At 42.7% G+C, this 14,634-nt stretch overlaps 1 protein-coding gene across 1 annotated transcript; it reads right to left on the minus strand.

The window, feature by feature from the left end:
- Window positions 1-1,737: 1,737 nt before the first annotated feature.
- CRLF3 (cytokine receptor-like factor 3) lies at window positions 1,738-14,410 on the minus strand. The gene is made up of 9 exons (XM_009696107.1): window positions 14,360-14,410; window positions 13,301-13,432; window positions 11,922-12,129; window positions 9,980-10,067; window positions 9,348-9,525; window positions 7,425-7,647; window positions 6,598-6,730; window positions 2,383-2,495; window positions 1,738-2,048 (listed from the first exon to the last, which is right to left on the minus strand). Exons 1-9 carry the CDS (start codon window positions 14,408-14,410, stop codon window positions 1,795-1,797), a joined length of 1,380 nt encoding a protein of 459 aa, XP_009694409.1. The 3' UTR covers window positions 1,738-1,794.
- Between the last annotated feature and the right edge of the window lie 224 nt (window positions 14,411-14,634).

The raw sequence follows: 14,634 nt of genomic DNA on the forward strand, positions 1-14,634 counted from the left end.
TACTGCCGGGTTTTTGTCACTTAACACTGGATCATCTTACCTGCAGGTGTCCAGTCTTCCTCACTTTGTGTCTTACAGTAAATTCCAACCTAACTCTGCCATGTGCAAGTTCTTTGCATCTATCTGAATCTACTCACAATTTTTTTTCTTGTAAATGGTATAAATACCAACAGCCATTCTCCTCTTCTGAAATTCTTGTACCCCTACTACAGATGCTTGGGGAAAAAATGCAGGCAGGATATTAATCCAAAGCAAATTCAGCTTTTTATGCTAGCATAGAGGGCTAATGTAGCATGTTGACACTGAAGGAAAAAGGGCAGAATGATTGTCTAGGCTTTATAAAAATACTGGTATTCTAACATGCTAAAATATATTTAATTTTAATTGAACTTGAGGTAAGAAGGCCCTCTGTGAGCACTACTTTAAAATATTCTTTAAATGCAGTAGTATTGCAGTCTTTTGATGACGAATAGGCTCTCTCATGATCTCATTCTAAATCACAGTTGCTCCTTAGGGGAAATAGTGGTAATTTTATGTAACTTCTGAATTCAGAGTCAATTAATTCATAGTAATTTCTTATCCCATCCCACTACATGGAGGAGAGCGCTAAATTACCACCATCTGCTCCACTGTGAGTGCCACAGGTTAAATCTGTGCCAGCGGGCTCTGCCTTAAGCCCGTACCCAAAGCCCGTCTCCGTTATCTCCCAAGGGGGATCTCTAGCAGGAGATCCAGGCCCAGCGTGCTCGGGCAGCCTAGTCTGTCCCCAGTGCTCAGACCATAAACCTCCTCTATTGCACCTGAAAGCACGGTGTTCTCAGGCAGCCATCTCAGATTTCCAGGAATCCTGCACATCAGAACAGCACTTCCATTGTCTCTGGACAATCAAAAGAAGGTTGTCTTTAAGTCTTAGAAGGGCTCTGTGAGGAATCATGGCTGCCAATCTACATGTCATGCTTAAGTACTCAATTGCTAAGACTTGCTCTGACACAGTAAATTATAACTAGGGAAGACGTTCAGAGCAGATAAGGATAACCGTCCTACTCTAGGTATTGGTCTAGTTTGAGGCAAGCATCCACATTAAGTTGATGTAAGCATCACCACGCAACTACTCTAGAAAATACGTTCCAAATGACAACATAGAAAACGTTAAGAAATATCTGGATATAAGGCACTTAAGTGAGACTAACAGACTGGCTACACATTTAAACAGACATTATGGCTCAGAGGTCCTTGCTCTGGAGGAATGAACAGTACCGTGCATGGAAGAAATGGCTGTTACATCAGAACCCACTATCCATTCATAGTAATAAGGCAGCATCGTGTACAAGGAAGCATAGCAGGGCATCACTGCTCTACCTACTTTGTTCTTTTTGAGTGGTATAAATAAAACTTTGGTCCACTACCACCCCTCCACCTCCCTACATGTTTACAGGCTTATTTCACAGAACAGCAGCATTAAGCAAAGTTAATTCTACAAACCACACGTACCCTGAGACTAGAGTACAATGAAATACTGACAAAAATCAAGTCTGGAGGAAAAAAGGGAAAGGTCTTACAGACTGTTTAAATTAATTTGCCTATGCAAATGCCTGTTTCTAACTTTTTCCAGAGTAACAAATCCAATGTTTCACAATTTTTTTTTTTAAATGAATCCAGCAGGAAGTACAATATAGTGGAGTTCAAGTAGTATAAAGATGGGTTTTTGTTAACAAATTGTTGATGTCAAACAGCTGGAAACCCAGGTTTGAACATTACACTTTATAGCAAGAACAAAAATCCCTTCACTCACTGCTAAAACACCAAAACCTTCCATCCTGGGTATGAAAATGAACATCCAAAATACAAAGAGACACAGCATTGATCAAGTACCCAGTCAAAGACCACTTCTCTGTTGTTAGAGCTAATGGTTACTCGGAGCTTGAAGTTTCCTCCCTCATTGCTGGAAGGCCCTAACTGCACAACTTCCATGTCAAACGTCACAGTCGATCCAGAAGTAACGGCAGGCAGTTGGTTTGTCATCTCTTTTCCATTTACAAATACTGCCCCTGAAACAGTCAAGATATCACACATTATTGCTCGCTTTCTGTACATACTAACATGCAATACTATGTCTCCCTATATTTTGCAGGCAAATAGAAATGGGAACCAACCCTGCCGCATTCCTTTTTGTCACATCAAACAGGCAGCAATAATTGCAAGCAGGAAATGGAGAGCTGTGATCTCACCAAAGATTTTTAACTGCACAAGCAGTATGTACATAAAAGGTGGATGAAGTTGCAGATGTGTGATCCAGGGATATAAAGAACACGGGGCTATGGGTTTTGAGAAAGAAAAACAAACAAACAGATCACATTCTTCAGTTATGTAATTCAGACTCACCGTTTGTGCTAACGCACACAGCTTTATCCCGCTGCAAAGAATCATAGCCGTTCTGCTGCTCCACACACACTCCTAGGCTGTCTCGTCTGTCCGGCTGTCCCACGGTTTCAATTCTACCAAGCAAAAAGTTAAGTCAAACCCTGAAGCTTTAAATCAAAACATACAAGGAAATCCAGACAGTAATACCCTGTCGTACCAGACCTCTGTACTGTGCTCCACGGCTTTTCACAAATTCATCCAGCCTTTTGGGGAGATCCCTGTTGAATGACCAGAAGTCCTACCAGCTTTCCTAACAGCTCCACTGAGCAATGTTCTAACTATTAATCTGTACAAAACATGAATCTGCTTCTTGCAAACTTCCACTGCCATTTAATAAAATTCTCCACTGTCTCAGCTTAGAGTCTTTTGAAATGATTTCCAGTTGTCTGAAACAACCAATATGTACAAAACTACAATCTACAATCATCTACACCAGACTACTGGTCAACATGACGTGTTATGGCAAGACAGCTATAGTTTCAGCAAGTACTTAATAAGCATGACTAATTTTTTCAGCCATGCTATATTCTGCTTTAAAGGGGTGATGTGTTGGGTTTGGAGGCATGTGTGGAGGTTTTGTTTGTTTTGATTTTTTTAATAAATAAGCTTGGTGCAAATGTGTATTTAAAAACAATGTCTAGAAGAGCATTTACAAGACTGGCTTCTGCTCAGCTGCATTTAGGATTTTGGTCCTCGGAAAGAATCTCCGAAGCAAAAGCAAACAAATTGTGCAAACGGCCTGGGACGCAGTTCCCTCTGGGCCCCAGCAGCTGAGCAAGGCTGCACAGTTTGTACACTGAAGAGCTCTTCTGTATTTGAGTCCTTTCATTTGTACTACCATCTCGCAAAGCTGCTAAATCATACTTTAGAGGGAGCCTGAGTGACTTGGGAAACTCAGACGGTCTTTTCTGGAAGGTAAAATAGTGGTTATTCTCGTTACAGATTGAGAGCAAGAACAGCACTGATAAAACAGTTGTTGCCCAACAATAGAAAAACTTCAGCAGAAGCTTTTAAGAACTGGAAATTAAACTGGGCGGTAGACTGGCACACAATGGGTTAACTCTTTCAAGACAAACAGGGAAGATGAAATTGGAACCATGTGTTACTCTTGCACTCCATTAGGTTTTTCAGTCCCCTGGGAACATCACTAAAATAGCAAAAGCTTTGTACTGTAAAGCAAAGAAAAAAAATATTAAATATCCAAGAAGCTTTTAGTTTGGAAGTGATCCACAATGTTTTCCCAAAACAACTTTAAATTAGATTTCAAATTCATTTTCATACTCTACTTTAGATTTTAAACTCTGCCTGAGTTACTGGTGAAGCTTTATAAACAGCTCTTTTATCTGTAAACTTTGTGCATAAGGTAACATTAATTCATTCCATCCCTAGTTAAGGGAGCCTTTCTTGAGTTTTGGGTTGGAAATTAGTATTTGTACAGTCACAAGAATGACCAAAAATGCATAATTATAAACCCGTTAAAAAGTAGGAATTCTATCATGTCAATCTGCATCCACACTTATTTGCTCATGTAGAGAGACCCCTTTTGCAGAGCACTGTCAAGGTAACCTGGACCAGCAGCAGCAGGAAGAAAAAAACCATCAAACACGTAACAGGACAGCGAATAGTCTGCAGCAGGGACGATGGTGCACCCAGAGCAGGAGCGTTTACACAGGAGTCAGTCTAGGACCAGCTGAACGTTCTAGGTTCAGCGCTCTCAGTAGTATCCACGCTGAATCCAGGCTGAGGCCACGTTTTTATCATGCACTTCTGCATTCATCACATCCAGGCTTTCCAGCATCAGGGCTACCCTTCCTACACCACTGCCCTTACTCCAAGAGAGCAGGCTGTGCTGCATGCTAACGCAAAGTAGGAAAGAGCCGAACCTTCCTTACCCCGTAAGAAGGAAGCACAACCTGAGTGACCAAAACAACGGCCAACCTATAATCCTGCAGTAGCTTTCCTCCTCTTGCATGCACAGGGAAGAGGATGAGGATCTGGTACAGATCACTATTCCTTTCCTTACTAGGTTTTGATTTTCCAGCAATTAATGACCAGCCCAAGACAAAGAGCACAACTACAGTACAGAGAATCACTGCACAACCTCCTAAGCTTTGCCTCACTAGGCTGATTTTTCCTATCACGTTAACAAAGTTATTCTCCAGCCTCTATGATCCCTGGGACTTAAAATTTTTACAAGCCCACAGAATACATGGTAGGAACAATGCTCAGTGGAGAACCATTCGAATCCCTTCTCACCACTTCCAATGCTGCAGAGCAAAACCTTGCCTCTGCCACTGCAGCACAGACACTGAATCAGTTCAGCCACCACCGGTCTCCATCTGTCTCAGAGCGTGAAGAAGTAAATCTGTGGGTGATCACACACGCTTCCTTTGTATTGGCTGTCAGCAGAGTTGTGGTGGGCTCCTGACAAAGTCAGCACGATCTTCACAGGGCATCTGCTGGATGATCCCAAATCACCAGCCTGGCCAGACTGACTGTGGCTCCCCACTGCAAGCAAAAGCTTTAGAGACAGCTGCAGAGCAGGTCACTGTGGAGAAACGATCCCTTTCCTAAGGGCAGCTCCCTGAAGGCTGCAAAGAAATGGAACGAGTCTTGACTTAAAGCAATGATGTTTTCCTACAACTTGCCCAAATGCCTCACCTCAGAGGATAACTGAAGCAGTCTGTCTTTAAAGAGCAGATACAAAGCATTGCGTTTATCGCAGCTTCACTTCTCACTGATGAGGTATGTCTGTGTCCTGAACACACAAGAAGAATACAAAGCTGCTTCACAAACATCCGTAACGTGAACCTTGCTTATTTGGTTTGCTCTGCAAGCCACTTACCCCTTGTGAATACACTTTTGTTTCAACAGATGGAGAAAGCCAAGTGCCAAGTACTACATCTCCCTGCTCAGGAAAATCTCACACACTTTCAAACAAGAAGCTACTCTTGGACCTTGGAAGAGGAACACAACTGATTTTTGAGGCTGTCTTAAGATTCATGTCATTATAGTTCTCGTGGACATGTGCTTGTTAGTGCTCTGCCATCCCGAAACAATCTCCTCTTGGAGAGGAGTCCACATTACCAAAATGCAAAGCAACATATTTTCATGTGCTACCAATAAAAAAAGATAAAAGGCATTGGTCTGAAAGGGAACCAAGGGAAACCTCAAAGTCCTGTCTTTAATTTCACAGGCATTTCTGAGCCAAGATATGTTAAATCTAGCAACAGATTTTAAATGAAAGCTTTAGATCTTTTTCTCCCATCTCAGACAGGGCAACTGAATATATCCTCCATACTACAACCATCTAAAGTTAAGATAATTTGTTATCAGGAAGGGAGAAATGAAACACCATGGAATAAGTTACAAAAATATCATGAACAGCCCCCTTAAATTGCCTTTGGGGGTTGCCTACTGTACAGCAAGTAGTTTTATTTAACCAGGGAAAGATGGAATAAAGCTTCAGAGTCTCTGAGGTCTGTAATTACAACTGACATATCCACAAGGACATTCCTCATACCAGGTTAAACAGCATCATCTCAGGGATACAACTACAGGCAGCAAAGCTGCCAAGGTTTTTAATTACATTCTGTGTCAACTGGAAAGCTTGAATTTCACAAGATCCCTTCTCCACTCCAGATTTTCTAACACCGGTTTCAAGCAGCAGTCTGATCAGATCGGATTATCTCAGATGTTAAAGGCATCAGTACCAGACTATCAGCCTTACCTGTCCCAACAGCACATAGAATGTTTTCAGGTCCAAAGTCCTCAAAGCCTGCGGATAGTCTGGGAAGGAAAGCATCCACTGACCAAGGTTAAAAAGAATCAATGGCGAGCCTCCACTGACTTCTGACCAGCGTAACAGCTCCTACAAAACTCGAGCAAGTTCAACATTCCACAGATTTGCTCAGCATGGGCTACATTTTAGCATCCCTCAGGAGTTCATCTGTTTTAGGTAGGTGCAGGTCCTACAAAAACTTCAGGTGTTTTCCTGAAGAGCCAGGAAGCAGAAGTAAAGAGAAGGAAGTTCAGACTTCACACAGACACGCTACCTTAACTGGGGTCGAGCTGATGTAAAACTCAAACACGCATCACGACTCAGGTTTACACACAATTCAGATGTAACGGCTCACAGGAGATGCACCAGACAACAGCTACCCAGAAAGTACTTGCCTGAATGTTAATGTTTGCCCACAGAAATAAGTAGGAGCTTTGGAATAGAGCACACCGCATGACTGAGAATCATTTCGAAGTGCTATGTTTCTTCGACTGCTCAAGCTGTAACCCTCCAAACCAGCTGTCCATTCTTCAAAGAAAAAAACAAACAAACAAACAAATGTGAAAAGCATGAACCTCAACTCGACTAGCTACTGTCTGTGCAAAGTCAAGTCAGTTGCAATGTCCACTCAGTTTACCTCACATGAAGCTTAAGTTACGTTAAGAACAGGGGCTGGTTTTGCCACCTTCTGAGGGAGAGATTTCTTTTTCAAATAATTTGCAATTACAAAAAGTATTTCCCAGCTCACAGAGTTCACCAGAAGTTCACTCTTTGCTGCAATCCCTGCGAAGTCACATCGTAGGCAAAGGAAAACCTTCACTACCCACTGCCCTTAAAAATTTGCAAGTGTGGAGCAAATTTAGGTTTTTCTCTCTCCAATATAAGAGCTTGTTATGAGACTGTAGGTCATCAAAAAATGCTGAGGTAGGGCTGAGGGAGAAGGAAAAAAAATGCTTCACTTCTGGCTCATTTGATGCTTTCGAAGGCTAAGCAGCAAGCTACCTGCTGGAAAGGCTCACTAACTATCCTTCACACTAGGAAGCAAAGAATAAATTGTAGGCTGAAGGGATAGCTCCTCATACATTACACACATATATCATAGCTAAGGACACCCCCTCATCATACAAAAGGCAGCTCCGTAAGTCATTCAGCTATAGACCCTCCGGAGTGCTGCACTGATGACACAGGCTTAAGATGAAGCTGAACAGCAACGAAACAGTACCATGGGGAACTAGCGTGGTACAGCCAATCTGAGGAACACTCCATGGACTCCACTCTTGCCGTCCATCTCCTCGGGCACAGACTCTGAACTGGTAATCAACATTAGGATCAATATGCAGCACCATGAACTCTGTCTCCGAGCCGACATACACATCTTCAAAGTGACTGGCAGTACTCTTACGATACTGCAGTCGGTAATCTTGTGGTATGAAGTCATCATCCACCTAGAGAAACATTTATTGCATTAATAAAGGACTCCCTCTTTCTTTTGCCTCTGAAGTGGCACATATTAGGATAGTACTGCAGGCTGTCATCAAAGTCGATTCAGCGTCCCAAGGTATTAAAGAGCAGAAAGCGTGTCTGAACCAACTAACACAAAAAGAAGTCTAAGAATTATTTGCTTGCACTTTAAAAGTATCTATAGGAGAAGAAACATTTAACAGAAGGCTTTTGAGTCTAGCAGAGATAAATATAACAAGATCCTTCAGCCAAAAGCTGAAGACAAATTTGCAGAAGAAATTCAGTGCCAGTTTTTAACAGCAAGAGAAACTCACTATTATCCTTCATAAACTGTTCCAGGGAATAAACTGTTCCAGGAAAGAACTTCTTCACTGTTAAGAGTCGTTAAGCATTGGAATGGGCTCCCCAGGGAGGTGGTGGAGTCACCATCCCTGGAGGTGTTCAAAAAACGTTTAGATGTGGCGCTTCAAGACATGGTTTAGCAGGCATGGTGGCATCAGGTATACGGTTGGACTTGATGATCTTTGAGGTCTCTTCCAACCATAATGATTCTACGATTCTATGAATGATTTCCAATTCTTTGATATCTCTAAGTCAAAAGAGATTCCCACACACACATACAAAAGCTCCGCTATCCCGCAAGCATGACCAAATTCAGGGAACTCCTCTATATCACAGAAAATCAGACCACATGTGACAACAGTGCCTATGGTTTTATAATCTGTGTCCATATCCTTTACAAGGTAAGGGCAGCTGACCAATGGCTGGCAGCTGCTAGAACAACAAAAGTTTGTTGAATGCTGCCAAGGCATGTAGAGCTGTCCAACAACTACTAAACCACATCAGAGTACAGCAGTGATTTACTCAAAAACAGTTTTTGTGTATTGAAGAAACAGGCTACTTGACTAGCTAATGCCAATATTAAAATATTTTCTCTCTCTATCCACTGCATGTCCATAAAAACACAAACATGTTTAAGGGCAAAAGCATAACAGAACAGGTTTAGCCTCATCACGGGTCTGCTAAAGCATCTTCAAAGGGAACAAAAGCATCACCGCAGCAATGAAGTTCAGTCTCACTGAGCGTGGCTGTTATTGCCACACAAACCAACCACTCGCTTTCACAGCACAAATGGCCACATGTGAATCGCCTCTGCGAGAAACGCACACACCAGGATTTCTTGTTCTTGTTTGTACAACAGCATCACGGATAGATTTCACTCTAATATTTATTTGTTTAGTGGGAACAGTATATGAAGGAGTCGCTTCCTGCTTGTCCAGTACCTGGCACTTGATTAAGCATAGGAAGCAGGGGTAGCAGTGTTTTCAGCTGCCCCTCCCGACGTTCCCACACCCAGGGAGGTGTGGGTGTGAGGCAGAGGTGCATTACCGTGTCGGCCCTTTCTGTCTGCAGATGGAAGCAGGCAGAGTCCAACAGCAAGAGGCTAACACACAAGTGTCACTGTCAGGCAGACACAAAACCCAGCACCAACCACAACATCACTAGATTACCTTGCCTTTAAATGAGGCCATTACCATAAAAATCTCTTCTAAAGTTTCTAACTACACACTGGAGTGGCCTATTCCTTTGAAGGCAGTAGAGAATCCAGAATGAAAGTGGCTTTTTCAGTTTCTGTCAACAAAACTGAAGTCTGAATGATTTTCACCCAGGATATTTTACCTACCTTACACCATCGGACTAAAATACCTCCAGGTTTCTCAACGAATTCCTCTAGCTGTACAGGTGGGCGAGATGCCACAGTTCCATGTCTGAATATTTGATTTTTCAATATAGTAAGAAGGCAATCATCCAACTGGGCAGATAAACAAGGCACGTCAACCAAGGAGGGCACTTCTGGTAAGCTGAGAAAGGAAAGTTTGCTGTAATGAAAAGGGCCAGCTTCTACAAATACATATTTTGTCCATACACTTGAATCTGTGCAGATTTGCAAAGAGAGAACAGCTGCAGAAATTGGCATGTGCATTTCAAATTTAAGAGACTCAGCAAACATTGTGTTTCAGCCCTAACCAGACTGTTTCTCAGTAAATACTCTGAAATACAGGCTGTTCCACAAGGAGTGGTTTCATCATCCACAAATAAGCAGCCTATATTTCTACAGAACATACGGAGGTTGAAAACTACTCCATTCTGTGACTGCCAGCTCCAGTCTAGGAAACAAACGGGACAGTAAGACCTCAAGTTAATCTTTTAAGGCAATGGAGCGGAAGGCTTTTGTTTCAAAGGAGTAAAGATCCCCTATACAAGAAAAGCACATGTGCCGCTGCCTTGGATGACCTCAGTGTGTCAGTATCTTACCTATCTAGCTGAATATGTAAAGCTTTTTTTGTAAAGCTGCAAAGTTTCTCATTCTGTTGTCCCACATCTCCATGGACTGCACTCTCTCCTGGAATCAAATGGTAAAAATATTCCTAATGAGACAACGTCCAAGAAAGGCATTCTTTGCTTCAAAGAATAACCAGTTCTGACACGAGCAACCAATTAAACATGAAGCATTCTCAGCACTTTTGCTAGACTCTTAGCTAGAAAATACCATTATAGTCAACAATATAAAGCCTATCTAGCAACTTCTGAAGCTCTCAAAGCTTCCTGTAGACACACCCATAACAGATGTAATAATTTGCCTCAGGTCTCAGACAGTAGCAGAACTGGGGTCAGATGCCAGAAATCGGGATGATTAACCCCTTCCTCCACCTGCTTTAAGCGAAGAAAAAAAGCAAAGCACCTTCACTGAGCGGAAAATAAAAAAGCAGGAGCTTAAAAGTAAAAAATAATTTCAACCATTGTTCTGTTTGCCACAATCTAAATGGTAACTATGGTCATAATGAAGGAAATAATCTATGCATTAAAGTGTGAAGATAAATAGAAATCTTTTCATAAGCTTTCCATATAAAGTAGCATCCCACACTTCAGCTTACAGAGACGTATGCTCCGTTCTCCCACCTGATGACTTTATGGTAACTGACAACATAAGCAAGCTCAGTCCTTTTCCAAATGGAGGATTACAAACATTACAAATCTCTAAAGAAAAGCACACGTCAATTGGCAGCAGGAGATATAATAACCATGGAGGCTTAACTCCTTTCTGACTCAGATGCAACGTCTGCTCATTTTGACAACAGGACTTAGCAATGCTACTGCTACAGAGGGAATGGCGACCCACGGGATAGGACGTGCACAGCTAGGCAGGTTCTCATGGATCTGATAGAAACTTGTATAAAACACTGGCAATCTGTGCCACCACCCTGTGATTCAGTAACTTGAGACTTAAAATAAAAACAAGGTGACTACCAGCTCTCCCAGAAGTTGTAGTGCTAGAAAAACAACCAAACAACCAAACAAATTAATTCTTAAATATTGTCACTACTCCTGTGAACAGGAGGCATAGAGCTACCAAGCCAGCATGCTCTTTAAGCGCAAGGCTCATGTCTAAGTGGAAGCTGGGAGATTTCCTACCCGTGGGAGATTGCTCAATGCACTTTAGTTCACAAAACTGAGATCATGTTGAAAGAAAGTTAAAGTTGAGACATGAGAACAATGCAAGGAAACTGCCAACATACTCATGGCTCAGACCTGCTCCCAGTAGGTTCTCCAGTGTGGGGAAAACAGGCAAGAGTGACATTCCTTTCTTGCTAGGTATTTAGCATCAGTAGGGTGCAAACTGGCCCTTACAGTAATATTCCACATGTCCATTTTTGTCTGCCTCATCCTCAGACTTTTTGGAGAAATTTTTCCCATACAGTGGCCATTTCATTCCTCGTGTTCCCCATCAACAGTGAACATAATCACACTTAGCAGGAAAGATAATCTGTTTACTTCAGCTGCTATGCCAGTAAGACACAAATAAAACTCTTCAACCAACAGAGGCACACTGTTATTATGGTACCCAAGATGTATTTTATTTCAAAGTAGCCTGATATAATCCTCTTTCTAGCACGGAGGGGTACAGAATATCTCTGCAGTGAGGCATTTCCAAAGCAGGTACTTCCTATCCTTAAAGAGAGGCTACACTCACATACATACACCCTAGGATTGGAGTGAAATATTAAAATACAGATTTGTAGGAGATAATATTGATCAGCTCTTCACTACATCTACCCAGTTTTAACCTTTTCTTAACATTTGGTTTGACAGAAGTCCAAAATGAGCTGAATATGCTGATCATAACAGGAATGTTCCAGACTTTGAGGAACACACAACGGAAGGCAGAGCTAAGACTTAGTATCAGGTCCTGCCTTACCTTCCCGGAGTAGATCATCGGCCGTACTGACTCCATGCTCGATTAGCTTCTGGCATTCATCCAAGGGTTTGATGCTCTCTTGTTCTATAGCATCCACTTCCTGCAGCAGTGACGCTAGTCGCTCATCCAACAGCTTCTTTAAGGTCCCTTTCAAATCATTAAAATGATGCTCAAGTACATCTCTGGTCAATGTTGCACTTTCTCTGATCTAAAGTCAGGTAACAGGAAAGAAGGATTCAGGCTAAAGGCAAAGGCCATGCACATCTTTTATCTTCCTGAACCACCTCATCTGCATCTGCTGGAGAAACGCTGCGTGTAAAGTCAGCTTTAAAAAAAACGACCACTGGCAGTTAACAAACTAGTGTAGTCATTTTTAGTACAGGTACAACAGGGAAGAAGGCAAAGAAACTAGCCTGGACAAGGAGAAGAGCATATTAACTAAGCATAATACAAATTGGGTTATGTGTACTTCAATCAAGGAATTTTTCTTGTCCGAAAAGTCCAAATGAGTCTCCACCACCCCTCAAAACTGCTGTAATCCTATTCAAAAACTACTCTGCCATCACATACAAGTAACCCTCATTGGAAAGACAAAGATACCAGGCTTTTAGAAGACTATCTAGGAGCACTCTTCCAGGCCCTATCACTTCACTGGATTTTTAAAATCCTCATAAAGCTGCTTCTTTTCAACTTTTTTCAAATAGCCACCTTTGATTTGTCTGTGCTCCAGGGTTACAGGGCGAGGTGAACAGCAAGTCTGGTTTGATTCTGGAAGAACCAGACAACAGAGGGTTCTACAAGTGCTTATTAAAATGTTTGCAAACTTGCAGAATCTGACTTTTTAGGGAAGAAAATGCATTTGAACACACCTGAACTAAAGATGCAAAAGTCAGAAGTAAACAACTCCCTCTGACCAACTTTTCTAAGTCGCACACACAAGGAAATGCTGCAACACGCACAGAGCCTTACACGTAATTTCTAGATCTTTAGAAGTACAGACAACTAACACAGGAAGTTCTCTGGTTAGGTAAAACAAATTTCCTCTTCAAGTAATATTCATGAAGCTCTGCAGCTGCCACACAACTTGGTTTCCCTTCTCTTGTTATTTCAACGCTTGAGAAAAAAAGGAAGTATTTAGCTCATGAAGGGGAGGGGCGGAGGAAGACAGAACAGTCACTTCTCTAAGCCCATTACCTCCATGCAGATACAAATCCAACAAGTCAGTCTCAGAATTACAGATACTACTAGCTACACAGAAGAGGAAACGCGAGTCTCTGAACATACAGAGCTGCATGAAGTTTGTTGAAAATCGTGTCCCATTGGTCCAAAAGAAAAGGATGCAACGAAAGTGATCTAAAGCGCTCTTCCTCTCACATCACCCCACCAGGCCCCAAATAATAAAGCTTCCGCTCTCTGAACCCCAGCCTAAGGCATTCAGCACTTCTGGACAGAGGGGATTCTCGGATGTGTGTTGCACGGCTGATTCTTTGTGGACAAAATAGCATGTGGTCCTGAAGACGGAAAGAAAGAAAACAGAAACATGCACACAAGTGCACAAACTCCCCCAGAAAGGCAAATGAAAGAAAGGTCAGCTAACTAAGCACTCACAGCCACTGCAGAAAGGCACACTGGCTCCTCCTCAATGCATTTTGAGTTATCAGGCAACACTCTGAGATGACAAGGTTTGGATTAAAGACAGTCATGAACAACTCATTTTCTTAAGTAGCTTGCGGTTTTGAAGATGACTAATTTAATGTGTGAGTGATCGCCCACATTCACGCAGTGGCAGGACACTAACCGAGCAGATTTATAGCAGATTTCTATGCTAATGGAATCTGCTTCAGACAAATTATCAGGGCACCATAGAAACATTTTCTGAGTTTGGTTCTGGGGTTTTTTTATTTTATTTTATTTACTCCTTCCAAAGTTGCATCAAAGATAGTAAGGCGTTGGTTCTAGTCTGCAAAAACTAAAATGCTTAGAGGACGTCTGAGCAGAGAAGCCGGTCCTTCGCTGGCTCTCCGCAATCTCCCTACTCACGTTTGCTTATCTTATCAGGCATCTTCAGCACAGAGTGGGTGGGTTACCCCTCCCAATGAAGACTCTCCTCTGGCTCCAGTGCACAGCTGCAGAAAAACCAGCTAACCTGGAAGGTTGGCAACACTTGTACATGACCCACAGGGTACGTGACCCACGGAATTTAGCGCATGGGGACAGCAGAGTTCAGGGCAGCAACCAAACTAGAGAGCAACTTGCCTAGGCAGGTATCTTTTAGACGTGAGGGGAAGAAGACAGGCATGACGCTCGCTATAAAATAAGACTTAGCATCCCAACTACTTTAGGAAACGTCGTTCCTTTGGACATCTGTATTCTTGCCTAGGAAACCTCTCTATCGTCCCAGAAAATCAGGGTAAGTTCAGTAACAGACTTCAGCTCACACCCCTTTCTTCCTGGTACTTTCTACATCTGTCCGTTCCCACGTCGTCCATCTCTGGCACCCACAGAGGCCACACACAGGTTTCCTCGAAACGCGCACAAAATGAGCGGGGTGATCACAGCCCTCACCCCTGCAGGCCCTGCGGGATTCCTCCTCCCTTCTCTCTCCCTGCGGGTCCCCAGCCAAGCTCTGACGGGTCGCTCCGCGCACCCTGCAGACAGGGGTCACGCACAAAAACACGGCTGCGGGGGAGAGGCGCAGGACCGGGCCCCACCG

Source organism: Cariama cristata, unplaced genomic scaffold (assembly GCF_000690535.1).
Source record: "Cariama cristata isolate BGI_N322 unplaced genomic scaffold, ASM69053v1 scaffold19712, whole genome shotgun sequence".
Taxonomy (NCBI): domain Eukaryota; kingdom Metazoa; phylum Chordata; class Aves; order Cariamiformes; family Cariamidae; genus Cariama; species Cariama cristata.

Bases quoted from the DNA above. Each gene is read 5' to 3' on its own strand.
- CRLF3 (XM_009696107.1), bottom strand. From the start codon at position 14,410: ATGGACGACGTGGGAACGGACAGATGTAGAAAGTACCAGGAAGAAAGG. The intron at 10,068-11,921 runs GTAAGGCAGGAC...ATTTGATTCCAG, and splicing joins CGATGATCTACTCCGGGAAG to GAGAGAGTGCAGTCCATGGA. The intron at 9,526-9,979 runs GTAAGATACTGA...TTCCTTTCTCAG, and splicing joins TTACATATTCAGCTAGATAG to CTTACCAGAAGTGCCCTCCT.